General features: G+C 32.9%; 1 protein-coding gene across 5 annotated transcripts in view; it reads left to right on the forward strand.

The window, feature by feature from the left end:
- Positions 1 to 18,512, forward strand: part of LOC142342656 (uncharacterized) — a 201,459-nt gene that overhangs the window by 128,541 nt on the left and 54,406 nt on the right. For all 5 annotated transcript variants that reach the window (XM_075394110.1, XM_075394106.1, XM_075394109.1 and 2 more), the window contains exons 13-14: positions 7,286 to 7,521; positions 15,969 to 16,226. In XM_075394110.1, the coding sequence (XP_075250225.1) occupies positions 7,286 to 7,521; positions 15,969 to 16,226 (494 nt within the window). The remainder of the gene's footprint in view (positions 1 to 7,285; positions 7,522 to 15,968; positions 16,227 to 18,512) is intronic.

Below are 18,512 nucleotides of genomic sequence, written 5' to 3' on the forward strand. Positions count from 1 at the left end.
TCAAAATTTTGTCGTTTTTTCCCAACTTTACTCATGATCATCAATTCGAATTGATGATCATTTTGATTTTGTAGCTAATGGCTTCCTTGACTTTGGAAACAATTTTTTTTCTCAAAATTAAGTATAGCTTAATATTGGCTTTTTTTCTTTTTTGCCTACCTTAGCCTAGTCTCATTAGTGTGAGGTCACATTCCACATTTTTTGTGATCGAAGCATGCGCAATCGAGCATATTTTGAGGGCAAAATTTGGCTTTGCGACTTCGACAGCGTTTTCTGACAAGTTTAAATTGAATTTTTGTTGTCTCTTTGCTGTTCTTTTTATAACCGCATTGAAATTTGAATAATAACAGGTCTAAATGCCCTTCTATAGAGGCATAGACAGTCATAAATCTGTAGAATGTTTGCAGTTGAGTTCTATTGTCTTTCATTACTTTGAAATTAACTGTTTTTAAAAAATTTAAGCAGTTTTTATAAACTTAACTGTTTTTGTTCCTTTTTGTCTAATTGTTACGGAACTTTATTTTGGACTGATCCCATATGTCTTCTAGTGAAACACAAGTTATTTTGTTGAGTTTCAGTTTTATCTGATACCATTTTGACTGATTTTAATTTTTTTTTAATTTGGACATAGTTTTGGATGTAATTAATGTTTGTTCTTGTTGTTTAAATTCGTAGTTCGTCTTGACTTGCTTTCTTAATAATGGCAGATCGATCTTATCAATCTAATGCGTCATTTTTTACTCCGCTGAGTTATTTGCTTTGGAGGCTTTCTTTTTGTTCATATACCAATTTTTTTGGAAAAATACTTGGGGGTTTTCTATCTGTTCCTCAATGGTAAACAATTCTCCAAAATTGGGATGAGCGGAGTCGGAACCTTATGTGCATTCGCACTTTACCGAGCCCCTTTGTAATATTTGCAAGGACAAGTTCAGTTTTTTTGTTACGCTGTCAAGATCTGTAAGAAGACGGAAATACTCATCACTTGATTACGTAAAAAACTTGAGAAAATGAAGAGAATGAAGGCTGTAAACGTTACATGTTTTACGGCTTTAAAGGAGCTCCTTTTTTCTAAATTCTATCCACTATAGAGAGCTGAATTGTTTTTCAAAATAATTTTTTTTCTGTTTGATCTATTTTAGTATTATGTCTTTAGTGGTAATAAGTCCAATTAATGAAATTTTGTGATCTAATGAAATTTAATTGATTTAATTATTAATTAATAAGCGTATTGTGTAAAGATCATTAGCGAAGGCGCTATTTTCTTTACATTCACACTATCAAAACAATACCTTTTTTGATTGAGCACCCTCTAATTCCATTTGGTTCAGATAAACGTACGGTAGATCAGTTGCTCATTAATTAAGTTTTTCGAAAACGTTTTCTTGAGTTGCTCAAACTGTGTTGACGCGTTAACTTTTGCAACATAGTTGAAGCTTAAACCTCTGTCCAGCTTATTGTTCAATATCGTTTTAATCACAAAAAATTGAGTTTAATAATTTTCTGTATTGGGTGCTTTGAATTCTCCCAAGTTTTTAATAGTTTCCGGAAAGCGAGAAAAATTATTTTTCGTTTCTAGCCACTATTTCTCTTTCTCTCTTTCTCTCTCTCTCTCTCTCTCTCTCTCTCTCTCTCCGTTCTCTTCTTTACTATTTTACTTCAGTTCATTATTTTTCTTCACTTCTCTTTTCCTTTCTTCTTTTTTTTATTTTTTTTGCGAGTATTGCATTTTCGTTTCATTATCCGTAATTTGAAGCCATAACGTTTCACTTTCTAAAACCTCCGTATGTTTGATTTTTTGACATTTTTTGTATATTTGAGATTCTAGATCTAAATAAATAATATCTTAACATTGAACCTACTGGTAATAGGGAATATTTGTCAGTCTATCCATCTTTATTGACTATCCGTTTGCTCTGTTGCTATTTTGGGGATATAACGAGTAAAAAATATGAACCAGATTATCAGTCTGACTTTGCTTTTGTGAGTGCTTTTAATTGCAGTTCATCAGACAAAACCAATTCATCAATTCTGAAAGTATCATTAAAAATTTCTCAAAGTATATTAGAGAATATCTTTAAAACATAATGGAGGATCATTTATATCTTTTTTATAAAATATTGTGTCTGGATTTTTATTGTCGTCAGACAGTTTAAAATACTTGAAAAATCATCTTTGGCTGAAAATTGATTATTTTCATCTCTTTTGTTTATTTTTAAACCAATTTGTAAATAAACTTTTTATTGATTCTGTCATTTGAATGGTATCGAATTCTTCACAACACAATTTCTAATCCAATGTTTGCGAGTTTTGCAATTACATTGAAAAATTTTAATTTGTCTACATCCCCCAATATTGCAGTATTGTCTACTGAACCTATTGTACAAAACTGTCAGCCCATTTTTGTTTGTTCCCCAGCCATTTCGTCAATAGAAAAGAAAACAGGCAAAAGCACCTTTTAAAAGCAATCAGCGTGACTTAATCAAGTTTTGTGTGGGCAATAAAGCTAATTGGTTGCCACGCAATTCATAACTTAAGACACGACAATAGGAGGAGCTAATGAATGTGTTGGAATTGTTCACTTTTCCGCCTAATGACTTTTTCAAAATCGTCACTTTGGTGGTAGTGAGGCATGCAGAAGACGTCCTACCTAATTTAACTGGTGAACAAATCAAGTATCCGATTTGTTCACGTTGTCAACTGCCCAATAAGGCGAATTCATCATCTATTTATGGTCAATGTGGTAGATACGAACAGAAATATGAGATTGAAATTAATGCAACATCAATTGAGATGTCTTTGCTCGTGATTTTTTCCGAATATGCTCGTTGAAAAAAAATTAGGCAGTTAAAGTATACTTTTTCAGCATGCGTTGTTAATTATATAACGCATGTTTTAAGTTTAAGCAGTTTGAGGATAGCTAAAAAATGTGAAAAAAAATCTTTCTAATTTGAAGCTGCGAATAGAAATCAATTATTTTTTTTGGAAAAAAATCAATCGTAAGCCTCACCATGCTCATCGTTTGTTTTTCCGGTATTTGGAGAATCCTTATTGATTTAGTCTGATCTGTTGCTTGCTGCTAGTTTTTTATGTAAACTTTCAATCAGTTCTTTCTCCATCCAGTCTTCTTCAAGTTATTTTTTCCATCAAGCGGGTTATTTACGATTTGCCTGTGACCTTGAACCACAAAACATCTAAGAATGCGCTTATTAAGGCAAAGCAGTTTTTTTAAACTAAAGGCACTGTTGAGCATTCAAGATGCATTCGGCTTAGAGATCAATCGTCGAACTGGTGACAGACAGAATGTGGTGTTGATGTGTATTGACGATATAGTGGTCCTGTTTTTATGGCCTTGTGTAGCCACTTGTGAATGCATGGCTGAGTCCATATCTGCTGCATAATGTCGTCTTATGGCTCTTTTAGGGCCACTGTGGTATAAATTAACGCCACCAGTTATGCTACAGTGGTTGCATTGTTGCCCGCTTTAGTCTGACTTAATATTGCTTATTTGTTTATGGCCTTTTCCACCTGTGTGGTGAGAGGAAGTAATTTGGTCAAATGGATGGGGAAGTTGATTAATGGTGATGCTATTTTGATGATTGTTTGTTTGTTTTCTCGTTGTTTGTGCATCTTTTCTATACGACAGTGCGTTTCAAGATCATGCATTTTGACAATCGGTTCTTCGGAAAACATTTTTTCTTTTATTCTCTTGCATGTGTTTCTTAGCGAAATTGAAAGCAATGCTTTGTCATGCAAACGGAAGATAATTTCTAAAATTTTAGTTATTATTATTAAAAAAGTTTTTGGTGCGACTGAGATATTTTTCAGAGTAGGAAAACTGAACAAATTCTGCAATATCCTTAGTTCAGATGCAAAAATTAATTGGACTTGAATGGTTTTGCTGGGATCTAGAAGGTTATTTGTGTTTGGAACAACCCGAAACAAAGTGGAAGCAATCGAAGAAAATCAATTTTATTTGTGATATTCTTTATAATAAAAACTGAGCTGAGGAGACGGGCAAAATTTAAAATGTTTCGCCCCTTTGGTGCAACTAGTTGAATTATAAAATTATGAAGGATGCTAAATCGTGAAGGAAAGAATAGCTTTCTTAAAAGCCTTGCCTGCTGTGTGGCAAGAAAACTGTGAAAGTAATTTTTACTTATGTGCTCTGCTTTATATTTTTACGGTTTGTAAAGGCGTGTAAATAAATCGGTGCTGGGGATATTAAATCGGCATAAAACTTGAATTAACCCACCCCAAAAACGAAATCAAGTTAACATTGTTTGCGAATAACTCAAGTCTGGGAAATCTTCTGTATAAGCTATTCTTCAGTCTGTTATGATCTGAATCTTTCGATCTTTCAAAAAATTACTCTGAAGTTGTGAGTCAGTTAGGCTACAAAACTTAGTCGGTGAAGATCGTTTGAAAATTGGTTGAAAATTTTTCCATTGCGATGATATAAAGGGAATGCTTCGCAATTTTTTCTTATATTAAAACCAATAAATATTCCGAAGAACTCGCTTTCTAAGGTTTTTCTACAAAGAGGCATTACTAGCTTGCACTTCAATATTTTTCCAGGACATTTTAATAGAAGTAATCATTTCCCGCCAGATTACCGGAGGCTATGCATAAGATGTTGGTTCTAAAAGCGGGAAACCTTTTTTTGTATCACAGTTGTTCAAAGTGTTTTTCTGCGATAAGGCGATATCATGCACAATTTAGCTTGAGAAATGTCATTTATTTTTGTGGAAAATAAAACTTTTGTGAACGGATTGCTGCAGCTGCTCAAACCTATCTTTAAGTGATACATCAATTTATGCCTCAACATATACAAAAAGCAATATCGATTGACATAATTTATTTTATCAATTTCTGGAAAACAACAAGTTTTTTTCAAAATTATTTTCTTTCTTATTCAATTCAGTATCGGAAAATATACAAAATGAACTTTTAAACTGGTCATTAACTTAACCTACAATAAAAAATATCATTTTTTTTGTAACGCTTGCTTGTTTCTCTGTGTCAACGAAAAGGTTAAATCAGGGAACGCAGAATAGCACTTAGACCTCATTGGCGAATTTTTATTCATGGGAGATCTTATTGCAAACAATATTTAGACTGTGTTATCAGATGTCTTTATAGTATTCTTTTCTTCGCCTCTTTCACATTTGGTCAATTATTTTAGCGTACCATTAAGTTTTCTTAGTTATTACCCTATCTAATTTCAATTTTTATGAAATCATTTGTCATGAAAGTTGTGTTTTACGATACTTTTTTAATGATTTGAAATGTCATGAAAATCTTACATTCTGTTGGTGGACTGATTCTTTTTAATAAGAATCTTTATTTTGCTAGAGCTGATCAGTCATTATATTGTATAAGTGTGGACTTATTTTTGTCATCATTTCCAACCTTGGTAAGCGTTCATTTGAATTCTGCTGCGGCTTTTCTTGCTCCCTTTTTTCATATTCTCTAGTTAACCGAAAACTTGAATAAACTATCGGCATAGTTTGTTCTTTGCAGATTGTCCTATATGTTGCAAATGTTTTATATCAGATTTTTTGTCTGAAATATATAACCTTTGGGCAATAATGATGGTCTTAATGATCTTATCATTTCAGTTTAGTGGGTTTTTTCAGAGTTTTACTTTGGTTTTTTATTTAATCTGTATTTTGAAAAGAAAATGATAACTTTTTTAAGTTGATATTTACTGCTTCTCCCTCGACTCTAACTTGGATCTATTTTTCGTTGTTGGGAAAAATTGTTGACATGATGTTTTGATTAAAAGGGAAGAACATTTAACATAATTTTCCTAATTGTCAAAATTCAAAACTTATCTTTGAAAGCGAATATTACTTTCTCTCTTTTCAAGAAAAACATTTAGGTATAAGAATAAAGCAAGGAAATTCCGTTTAAGTGTTCTGTTTAATTTTAATAATTTTTCTATTCTGTCAACAAAATTGTCGATTACAATGTTTCTTCGTTTTTGTTTCATTTTTAGTGGGTAGCTAAAATCATGTTTTCCATGGTGCATTGTGTGTTTTCTGTATCTGTGTTCAATAATCGTCATATAGCTTTACTCTTTTTACGTCATCTTAATGATGGTTTTCAATCCAGGACATTTTTGTTGAGATGAAGACAGCTCTTTTGAAATAATTAATCGTTCAATTTTTGATATTTTGAAAATTTAAATTTTATTCTTCAAATAACCGTGCATTCCAAAAAATTGTTAAAATTTTTGAGTCAATTTTACTGCATCGTATAACGCGGGCTTGCATCGAAATTTCGTTTAGACAAATTTGGTTTGAACACATTTTTTTTTCTTTGAACCGTAATCTTGAGACAATTGGTAAGATGTCAAACTAGTTTTACATTGTTGGTAACATCTTGATATCTTCTTGCGAAATATACACTGGTTGATACAAAAGTTTTGAAAGGAATTTTGAAGAGAAAGTTTAATCCTTTCTTTTTTTCTGTTTTCTTTAGTGGACTTTCAGGTTTTGAAATGGTTAGTGGCCCAAGTTAGGAGACTTAGTGGAAAGAATGAATGTTATGATGTCTGAATAACTTCAGATGTCAGACTTGAGTCAATTGTTTCCCTGTCTTTTAAATCCTTTCATTTCGTGTTAGAAGTTAGATTGTTAAAATATTGATGGACTGAATGCCAAAAAATACTGTTTATTGTTTCTATTTTGGTGAATTCACCTAAAACTTTGACAATGAGTTTCGCGGATTGAAAAAAAAGTTTTTTGAATCCATCTTTTTGTAACCCTTGAATCTATAAGAAATACCGCTTGCTTGTTGTGAACTTATTTTTTTGACAAACGTTAATGCTTTTTCAAACCCTAGATACAAAAATGGTACAACCAAAGTTCGATAGGGTCCTCGGGTTCTAAGAAAGATAGACATGAACTCTTGTCATTTATCCTTACATTGAACTCTTTGTCGTTTATCATCCTTACATTACCTGCTGCAGTTTCGCAGAGCAATGGTTTTTGTAATTTGCCAGTCAAAACAAGATTCAAATGAGAAAAGGATCTCCGAATCATAATTACACTAATCATCATATGATTGTATCATCATACTAAGAAATATAACAAAAGAATATTTGAACCCTATAAAACTTCGACTTCTGTCCAAATGACGCAAACTTATAGTTACAATATCCAACAAGAAACGGAACCTATTTTAATTGAACCTGGTTATTATTTCTAGAAATGTTTTCAGTACATTTTTGATTTTTTTTGGTCCAACGGGGTTTTTGTCAATCATCCCATCTGAACTTCAGGTGTTTGTCTGGACACAAAAACTGTGTTCGGCACCGAAGACTACATCTGGCCTAGAACTGCTGCTGAACAGAAAGCCAGACTCTTCTGTCATTTTGGACCCGCGGCTGTGGGCAGGGGTGAGATTGACCTGCTGAAGGAGTCAGTGGCAACCAGATCTTGTGCCCTTGTCGAGGACCCCGTTCGGGGCACAGTAGAGACTAAATGGAAGGAACCCGATTTCAGTCGATGCATTCAGGTTAGTTAGCTCTATTCTATGACCAGGTGAAATCGCATCAAAATTGACTATCATAGGGGCTTTTCCTGTACAGCGAATTGCTACGTATACCGAATACTGTACGTTACATGCGGCCAATTCAACAAACCATTCTCTTATAGATAAGGCGGAGAGTGCCTAAATGATGTAGAATGAAACCTTTATAAGGATAAAACCGTAATAAGGAAAAAAAACATTAGGAAATCAATCTAAAGGAATAAGTAAAACTGAATACAGGCAACTATTCTCAATTTTAAACTTATTTTCAATAACGAGCAACCCAATTCAAATATCGAAACAACTTCAAATATCGAAACAACTTCGAATATAGAAACATTTTTAACTATTGAAACAATTTCAAACATTGAAAAAATTTCAAAATTTGAAACAACTCTAGTTTCAATATTTACTCTATGATGTCATATTTTATGGCTGAGCATGTGCAAACAGTGTCAAAATTTGAAACAATTTCGAACATTTCAATTTCAATGTCTACTCTAGTCAACCCGTGTGGTGGTGCGTTTTATTACTACTGTTGAACTAGCGCAATTTCTAGAACTGATACCCTTGATTTTAACTGCATTTTTCTGCAATAAAGGTCTCATTATTTGTGGTTTTAAGAAGAATAATAAGAAACAGGGCATCTGAGGAATGGCTAATTTTTCTCGGCTTAATGTTGCTCCTGAGCAAAGTGAGAACCGAAATTTTGATCGAATCTTTATTTTCCAAGATGTAAAAATTTCTTTGTTGTTTTACCGGTAGCAAAACCGGTGTTCTTAAATTTGTTCTTTCGATGTTCCGTTTTTGTTGTTTTGATTTGTTTTCATTGAAACTAGCAGTTGTCTGAATTGGAACGATATCACGTACCTAGTCGATAATGAAGTTTTTCGAAGCAGCAAATTCTAGTGTGGTTTTTTGAAAAATGTTTCCGTGTTTTGATTTCATTAATAGGCGCCGTCATCATCGGCTAATATTTAGGCGCTCTCTCTTTCACAATTCAATGAATTTGAAATATATTGGGGCGCTGTCTTTTTTTTAAGATCTGTTCACACATTTTCATGATTTTTTGAAGTCAGATTGGAGTAGTGATTTTGGTCTCGCCGAAACAGAATGTGGAGCAAAAAAGTGAGTAGTTTTGCGGCGTGAAATTTTTCCGCTGTTATTTTTAACTGGAGTGAAAAAAAACGGTGTTTGAACAAAAGATCGTTTTCTCGCTGGTGGTTTCACATGCGGCAGTTTCACTTTGATTTTTACTGTTTTTTTAATTGTTTGGATCGGTTTTTTTCTAAATGGTTTTCCCAATCGATTCGTAGCTCATTATAGGCCTAGTTTTGTGTTTGAACTAAATTTCCATTTCTCACTAGTGCTTTCTTTTTTGTTCACATGCGGCATTTTGACATTAATGTTTCGTTTCTTTTACTTTTTTATCTGTTTTTTTTTCTAAATGGTTTTCCCAATCTATCTGATTTTTTACTAAATGGATTTCCAACTCCATTCATTGTCCGTTCTAATTTCTGTTCAATAGAAATTCTTTGAATTGCACGCAGGACTTGTCCTGCTATGTTTTTTTATTCGCGTTACCTTTTGATCACGTTATTCGATTTTCAAGTTTGACTTCTGACTTACTTCACTCACTGTTTCAACTGATTGGATTTTAATTTCTTTTACGCATTCAATTACGCCATGGGTCTATGATGTCATTTTATGGCTTAGCATGTGCAAAGAATGTCAAAATTTGAAACAATTTCAAAAATTTCTTCGTTTTCAATATTTACTCTATCTAGGCAACGCGTGTGGTTGTGCGTTTTACTGTTGAACCAGCGCATTTTCTAAAATTGAAGCCCATGATTTTAACTGCATTTTTACAAATAAATGTGTCCTTATTTGTGGTTTCATGAAGAATAATAAGAAACAGCATCCGAGGAAAGGCTAATTTTTCGAGGCCTAATATTGCTCCTGATCAAACTGAGAACAGAAATTTTCATCGAGTCTTTATTTTCCAAGATGTGAAAATCTCTGTTGTTTTGCTACCGGTTTTCTTAAATTTGTTCTATAGATTTTCCGTTTTTGTTTTTTTTATTTGATTTCATCGAAACTAGCAGTTGACTGAATTGGAACGATATCACGTGCCTAGCCGATAATGAAGTTTTTCGAAGCAGCAATTTCTAGTGGAGTTTTTTTGAAAAATGTTTCCGTGTTTTGATTTCATTAATAGGCGCCATCATCATCGGCTTATATTTAGGCGCTCTCATTTCACAATTCAATGAATTTGAAATATATTGGGGCGCTGTCTTTTTTTAAGATCTGTTCACACATTTTCATTATTTTTGAAGTCAAATTGGAGTTGTGATTTTGGTTTTGGTCTCGCCGAAACAAGATGTGGAGCAAAAAAGCGAGTGGTTTTGCGGCGTGAAATATTTGTCCTGTTATTTTATACTGGAGTAAAAAAAACGGTGTTTGAACAAAAGATCGTTTTCTCGCTGGTGGTTTCACATGCGGCAGTTTCACTTTGATTTTAACTGTTTTATCAATTGTTTGGATCGTTTTTTTCTCAATGGTTTTCCCAATCCATTCGTAGTTCATTCTAGGCCTAGTTTTGTGTTTGAACCAAATTTCCATTTCTCGCTAGTGATATTTGTTCACAGTCGTCATTAATGTTCTGTTTTTTTTTTTATTTTTTTCTGACTTTTTTTCTAAATGGTTTTCCCAATCTATTTGATTTTTTACTTAACGTTTTACTTCTGACTTACTTCACTCACTATTTCAACTGATGGGATTTTAAATTCTTTTACGCATTCAATTACTCTTTGGGGTGAATAATGTCAAAGTCAAAAGATCAAAATCAAAAGAGACGGGTTAAAGCCCGGTCATTAAGTCATAGTGCATTAGGTTATCAAAATTCATAAGAGCGGTTTTCAGCTGATATTAGTATTAAGTTCAATATACATCAGTTGAGAAGCCGAAGTAAGTATTGGTTTAGAATCTAATTGAAACTGTGCACTGAATGAGAACAATTTTTGAAACTTAGCAGCACTTAGGAAAATTTTGTCAATATCAATCGCTTCTTTTTTCTTTTTCTGTTTCAATCCCGATTTGAATCTAGCGTGTCAACGGCGGATATTTTCCGGCAATCTGCTGGCTATGTTTGAACTCTAAAGTCTCTAAAAATTGGGATTAGTTCTATCGTTCGACCTAAAATGGGCATTGGTAAGGAAAAATTTACTTGATAAATGCGATTTTTCTTGGTTTTCTGTTTGGTTGTAGCAGTTAACTATTTATTTTTCAGAATAACTATTTCCTTTCATGTCTGTTTTAGGCAAATGTTCTCCCCAGTTCCTGGTAAAATGCAAGTAGGGTGCAAAAAATTTGAGCGAATAAACCTTTGGTTATGTGGGGCTTTCTCCAGCAGTGTTTTTCGGTTTTAACTTTTTTTAAATTGAAAGTTTTGGTCATAGTACAGTATTGACTTTGAAGTTGTTTTCTAGTGTTCTAAAGCGGCTCTTCACTCGTATTATCTTTAAAGTTTTTGTAATGTCAAACTTAAGCTCTGTTGTTGCCTGGTTGCATTTTTGGCACTGAGTAAGAGTTGCAGCTAATGTATTATATAACTAAGACTCTATTTGTTTTCTTAAAACACTTCTGGTTTTATAGTTTTAATCGTTTTTCTGTTGTTTGGCCTCTTATTCTAACAAATGACCGGCCTCATTTGCTCTCTAATGAGGAGTAAGTAGAATTATGTGATAGTTTCATTTCGTATCTTTCAGTTTGTGCCTTGCTTACTTTCGTGATCTGAACGATTTTTGCATTACATTTTTCCAAGAAATGCGGGTTTTTAATTGTTCCCGTTTTAATAGTTCTAATTGTTGTCATGTATTTGTTTTTTATCAATAACCACCGTCAGCCTCTCAACGGCTATCATTTAGGCGCTCTCTTTTTTTTGAAAATTGCTTTACCTTTTAATCATGTTTACATAAGTCACGATTTTAATCTGGCATAAATCACGTTTGACTTCTGACTTACATCACGCGCTGTTTAAAGTGAATGGTTTATAATTTCTGTCACGCATTCATTTACGCAATGTGGCGAAAACTGTCAAGGTCAAAAGACCAAAATCAAAGGAGACGGGACAAACCAATAAAGCCCGGTCATTAAGTCATTGAGATTTAGGTTATCAAAGTTCATTAGAGTGTTTGCAGGCTCACATTAGTAATCAGCTTATTAGCTTTGAATTTAGAAGCTGAATTTAGTAGAGTTGTAGAATTCAATGAATTTGCACGCCAAATTAAAACATCTCTTGACAATAAAAAAAAACTGAAAAAATTTCGTCAATTTGTCTTTTTTTTTCTTTCAACGGCGGCTATTTTCCAGCAATCTGCCGGCTATTTGTATAACAGGTCTCATTCGCGCAATATTGAAGCTATATCGAGTTTTATGACAAAATTTATTTTGAAACGATTTTGGTGCTACATTTTTGTCATCTGTGATTTTTTGTTGAGATTTATTGGTAGTTTTTTAAATTTTTTTTCACTCTATACTCCTGACATCTATAGACGTTTTCACTATCCTCCTAAAGAAATACTGTTGACAGTATTTAGAAAAATCCACTTCATATTTTCCCTTTGACTTTACTTATTTTCAAAAACAGTACATTGATTTTTTGATTTTTTGGAGTTTTGCGTTTTTGTAGTTATTTCTGTTGTGCTATTACTGAGTCTCCTTAAAGACAGTTTTCGTCAGCTCTCTGATGAATAACAGTTGTATCAGTTTAACTACTCAAAATCTTTTCTAATTATATAACGACTTTTAAAAAAATGATTAGTTTGTTCTTACCTGCGTTTTTTAGTCCTTTATTTTCTAACTTTAATTTTTTCAGTAAGTTAGTCTCCTATGGAATGTTGTACCAGCTCTCTAAAGAAGCATTGTTCATCTATTTATTTGTTTTTCACAGTTAACTATCTGATCGATTTTGATACTCTTTGTTCTCATTTATTATCATTGTTTTTTCTTAGTTTTGCCCTACAGTTGTTCTTGCCGTTTTCCTGCTTGATTTTCTCGTCAAATAAGTTTTTTCAGATTGCCGTTTGCGTTGAGTCTTTAAGTAAATAAAACCAGTGGCTTGTTTTTTATTCACTTTGAAATCATATGTCTTCGAGAAATGTGAAAGGTCTTTCTGATTTTCGGTCTCTGAATCTTTCTATTAAATTAAACGTTTTTAAAAGTTTTTTCAACTTTTAAACAATCAGTCATGGTTTTTTACATACTGTGAACGTTCTTTTTTTTACTTGATTGACTTTGACATTTCAAAAATATGAAAAAAAAAGATTTTTGGGGTTTTTTTATATTGTATTTTGTGTCTTAGCAAATGCCCATTCGACTATCAAAGGCTGTCCCCTACTGGCTGGGTTTGTAGTCAGGTATAATTATGTTGTATTTAATGAATTTTAATCCAGGACGTCGTGTTATGTTTGTTACTTTCTTATCAACATTTTGTTCGCCTCGATTATGTCACACTAACCTCAAATCAGTTGTTGGATGATTTTTCTGCATTTGTTTGAAGGAAATGCCTGTGTTACGTAAATGTTCACTATGTTGAGTTTTTTGCTCACTCGCGTGTTTTTACGACTCGAAGTGGAGTATTGGAGAAGAGGAGTATTCTTAATCAATTTTATTGTAGTGAATTTCGAAGCAGGAGATTGGAGCGAAAAGAGAGTGGTTTTTTGTTCATATCGCTGTTTTCTTGAGCGCAAGATATTGAGGTGTGAAAAAAATTCTGTAAGCGAGCGAAATTTTTTGTTCACGTGCTTTCTTAATTTTTTCTTAATTATTAATTATTATTCTTAATTTTTTCGGTTTTTATTCTGTTTTTTAAACAAGTTCCATAGCTTATTATAACTCGTCTATTGTTCTGCGAGCATCTGGACTGAGGGGAATTTTTCTTTGGACTTATCTGCTTTTGTAATATTAAAAAATTTGCCAATTTTTTCCAGTTTTTTAGTCCAAGTTGTTTGTAAGAGCATATTTTTTATGATTGGCTTCAAGTGTTTTTAAAAATTCTCACAAGTGGTTTTAGTAGGTACTAGTTTTTTCGATGAAGTAATTTTGGCAAAGATAGTTATTTTTGGGTCTCGATTTATGACCAGATTTGATCCAGTTTTTTAAATTTTTACAGATTTGCTTTTCTTGTTTTCACTTTTTCGTTTTATGGTTTTGTTTCAAGATAATCCTAATATAGTGGAGGCACCTTTTGTCTGATGAGTAGTTGGTTGCCGTTTAAGTGGATTTCCACTTCGAGTTGTTTCGGGAGTTCTTCCGGCTAATTTTTTGGCTCTCGTGATTTTGTTCCCTCTCAAATTCATCTTCCCTCTTAAAATGAATTTGCTTGCTTGGTTGGAATAATTTAAAGTCAAATAATTTGTATCTAATACCAATCGAATTTTTGCAATAAATAAATCGAAATCATTTAAAGACATCATAAAATCACGCTGTATCAGTTTAACTACTCAAAATCTTTTCTAAATATATAACGACTTATAAAAAAATGATTAGTTTGTTCTTAGTTTCTGCGTTTTTTAGTTTATTTTCTAACTTTATTTTTTTCTGTAACTCAGTCTCATATGGAATGTTGTACCAGCTCTCTAAAGAAGCATTGTTCATCTATTTATTTGTTTTTCACATGTAACTATCTGATCGATTTTGATACTCTTTGTTCTCATTTATTATCATTGTTTTTTCTTAGTTTTGCCCTACAGTTGTTCTTGCCGTTTTCCTGCTTGAATTTCTCGTCAAATAAAATTCATTTTTTTCGGAGTACCGTTTGCGTTGAGTCTTTAAGTAAATAAAACCAGTGGCTTGTTTTTTATTCTCTTTGAAATCATATGTGTTCGAGAAATGTGAAAGGTTTTTCTGATTTTTGGTCTCTGAATCTTTCTATTAAATTAACAGTTCTCATTTGAGTGAGATCAGACTGGAGTTAAACGATTTTAAAAGTTTTTTCAACTTTTAAACAATCAGTCATGGTTTTTTACATACTGTGAACGTTCTTTTTTTTACTTGATTGACTTTGACATTTCAAAAATTTGAAAAAAAAATTTTTTGGGGTTTTTATTTATTGTATTTTGTGTCTTAGCAAATGATCATTCGACTATCAGAGCCTGTCCTGTCCACTACTGGCTGGGTTTATAGTCAGGTATAATTATGTTGTATTTAATGAATTTTTATCCAGGACGTCGTGTTATGTTTGTTACTTTCTTATCAACATTTTGTTCGCCTCGATTATGTCACACTAACCTCAAATCAGTTGTTGGATGATTTTGTCTGCATTTGTTTGAAGGAAATGCCTGTGTTACGTAAATGTTCACTATGTTGAGTTTTTTGCTCACTCGCGTGTTTTTACGACTCGAAGAGGAGTATTGGAGAAGAGGAGTATTCTTAATCAATTTTATTGTAGTGAATTTCGAAGCCGGAAATGAAACACGTGAAAAAATTGGAGTTATTTTTTTGCTGAACAAAATGAAGATTGGAGCGAAAAGAGAGTGGTTTTTATTCATATAGCTGTTTTCTTCTGTAAGCGAGCAAAATTTTTTGTTAACGTGCTTTCTTAATTTTTTCTTAATTATTAATTATTTTTCTTAATTTTTTCGGTTTTTATTCTGTTTTTTAAACAAGTTCCATAGCTTATTATAACTCGTCTATTGTTCTGCGAGCATCTGGACTGAGGGGAAGTTTTCTTTGGACTTATCTGCTTTTGTAATATTAAAAAATTTGCCAATTTTTTCCAGTTTTTTAGTCCAAGTTGTTTGTAAGAGCTTATTTTTTATGATTGGCTTCAAGTGTTTTTAAAAATTCTCACAAGTGGTTTTAGTAGGCACTAGTTTTTTCGATGAAGTAATTTTGGCAGAGATAGTTATTTTGGGGTCTCGATTTATGACCAAATTTGATCCAGTTTTTTATATTTTAACAGATTTGTTTTTCTTGTTTTCACTTTTTCGTTTTATGGTTTTGTTTCAAGATAATCCTAATATAGTGGAGGCACCTTTTGTCTGATGAGTAGTTGGTTGCCGTTTAAGTGGATTTCCACTTCGAGTCGTTTCGGGAATTCTTCCGGCTGTTTTTTTTGGCCCTCGTGATTTTGTTCCCTCTCAAATTCATCTTCCCTGTTAAAATGAATTTGCTTGCTTGGTTGGAATAATTTAAAGTCAAATAATTTGTATCTAATACCAATCGAATTTTTGCAATAAATAAATCTAAATCAATTAAAGACACCATAAAATCACGCTGAAAAACCTATTGCTTTTCTCTAATTTTTTTGTCTTATTCATTTCATTGGTTTTTTCATCAGGTCTACAAAGCTATTGCAGCTATTTTCTTGCAGTCTGCAAGCTATGTTTACTATTAGTAATAATATTATTATTATTTCATCCCTTTTTCAGAAACCCTCTTTACAACTAGCGGGAAAGGTGCTTCAAACAGTTTTGGACAGCATGGGTCGCTACTGGCCCTGGGGTTACTCTCCCTCGTCCCTTTTGCCACCCGAAGAGATGTCACCTTCTTTCGAGGACCCCGGATTGGGTGGTGGGGGTGGGGTGACTACTCCCAATGCGGATGCAATATCAGCCATATCTCAAACTGCTCAGCTTATCAATGTCCTGTTGCCAAATCTATTCAAGTTCTCTCTCAACAATTCAACCGTAAGTTTCTCCAGTCTCATCTAAATAGAATTCTTAGAAAAAGGTAGAATTCTTTCCTTTTTTTATAAATGATGGCAAAAAATTTATGTTCATATACTTTTGTATAGTGATTAGAACTTTGCAATGGTTTTGGTTGGTAGCAACGTCAGCTGCTCATTCGGAAACTACCAGTCAACTCAAATTTTGCTTTTTTGAGCAACATTTCGTCTTGTAAAAAAAGTAGTCTAGAGCATCAACAGTATGTTCTTGTTAAGTTTCTTTTACTTGGTTACTATCCAAGAATGTGTGGACAAATCATTGCAGATGCGTGTCTTTTTATGCCAAAATTTCCGAGTGACATTCCCACGCTTGCGTTCTCATTTTCAATTACTCTGTCATTCGTGGATTTCAGCAGCTAAACTCAATTGGCAATTTACTACAAAAGGGCAAATAAAAAAGGCTTCAAAGTTGGTTTCATTTTTTTCTTTTGGACCCATAGTGAAAGTATAGCCACACGGATGAAACAAGATGCAATAGAATCCAACCCTCGTCAGGTGAGAGCAATTTCTCAACGTAATTTGGATAGGTTTTATCATGAAACATCTTAGGATTTCTTAAGGAATATTTTCCGGGTACACTTTTCCCAATTCACTTTTAATCAATGTCATTTTACTCAATGCAATTTTACCCCAACTGCCATTTCCAATGCTCTTTGATCTTTTCGCTAAATTATCCCATGTTCGGTTGTGATAGTTTGTTTTATATCAAGTCTCGCGCTCTATTTAATTATATAGTCGGCTGAATAGTCTTTCTGGTAATTTCAACAATTGGGTAATTTAAAGCTGGCATTGAAGAAAAATGGCAGGTTGGTTATAATGGCAGTTGGGGTATAAGAGCATTGGATAAAATAGATTTGGCTCTATTGTCCTGAAACCAATATATGCCACTCATATTCTGACTCTAACTGTTTGTTTCGTGACTAAAATTTCAGGAAACTTTGTGGTCTTTATATAATTTGACTGTGTCGGAGAGTATTTCTGGCTTTCAATTGCTGGCAGTCTTTTGGGGCGTTTGTGCAGCACTTTATCGAAGTCGCAGACGTCGCATGAATCTAATAAAAAAACTAGTGATTGTAGATTCAAGAAATGTGATAAAAATTGAAATTTTGCAGAAAAAAAACTCAACAAGTACGCTGTGTTTTATAGTTTAAAAGCCCTAGTTTTTTACGATTAAATAGTTGTATAGACAGCATGATCTATCAACAAATAAGTGACTTATAACGGAAATAATTACTCATAAATACTTAAGTGTATAAAATTAGAAACATTCTTATAGCTCATATATTTTTTGTTTTTTTTTTGATAAAATCCTCAGAACTACAACTTTTTAAGCCTTTTCGTATTTATTTCTGCAATATGCAGATAGAAACAACTTAAAATCGTTTAATGGCTCGAGAATTGAGAGAAAACGTGAGCACGTGCTGCGAAAACTTAATTCACCTGCCATTTGTTTCTGAAGACCTCGGCTAAAGGTGTATTTCGATTCCAGACGAATGGGGTTAGTTAATTAGTTTTCTGTTTTTTCCTCTTTTTTGCATCTTAAAGTTGAGATGAGACAAGATTTGATTCTTTCTTATTATAATTTTTCAATACACACTTTTCCATTACACTGATTGAGATTAAATCAGGTTTTTTAATGTATTTTGACCGACTCAAATAAATTGTTTATTATTAAAGAGTTGGAACAAAGTTTTTGAAAACCAAAAATATACTCCCCCCAAAAACGTTGGAAGTAACGATGACAACCACCCTATTTATAACCTATTCTGTAGAGATCGAATCCTTAATTACTGGGGTAAAAAGGCATTAAGTAAAGCAGAATTGGGTAAATTGTCCTGACACCATATTTTCCATGCTTAGTCAAAATCATATATTTCACGTATTAGGTAAGAGGTGAGCTGTACCATAAGAATGTCCAACAAGGGTAAATTATTATAACTGTATGATCTTTGTGCTATTCGAGTTTTGAGGTAGTCGAGCTTTAACTTTCTATGACTGTTCTATTAATTTACGTCAATTATATTTACTTTAGCGACTCCTTTAGTGCATAATGGGCTAGTTTTTAATTAAATTAATAAATTAACTTCAAATCATTAGTTTTGTAATTTTTTGAGTTGTGTTTTTTTAATTATCAATGTATTTGGCAATGTTTTTAATAAGAAAAAGGGCAGCTGAGGACAGGCCGCTGTAGCCTAATGCGGTTCCGCTGCGATCACGCAGAAACCAATATTAATATTATCATCTGGTG

The sequence above is a fragment of the Convolutriloba macropyga genome, chromosome 7 (assembly GCF_964194025.1).
Source record: "Convolutriloba macropyga chromosome 7, txConMacr16.3, whole genome shotgun sequence".
NCBI lineage: Eukaryota > Metazoa > Xenacoelomorpha > Acoela > Convolutidae > Convolutriloba > Convolutriloba macropyga.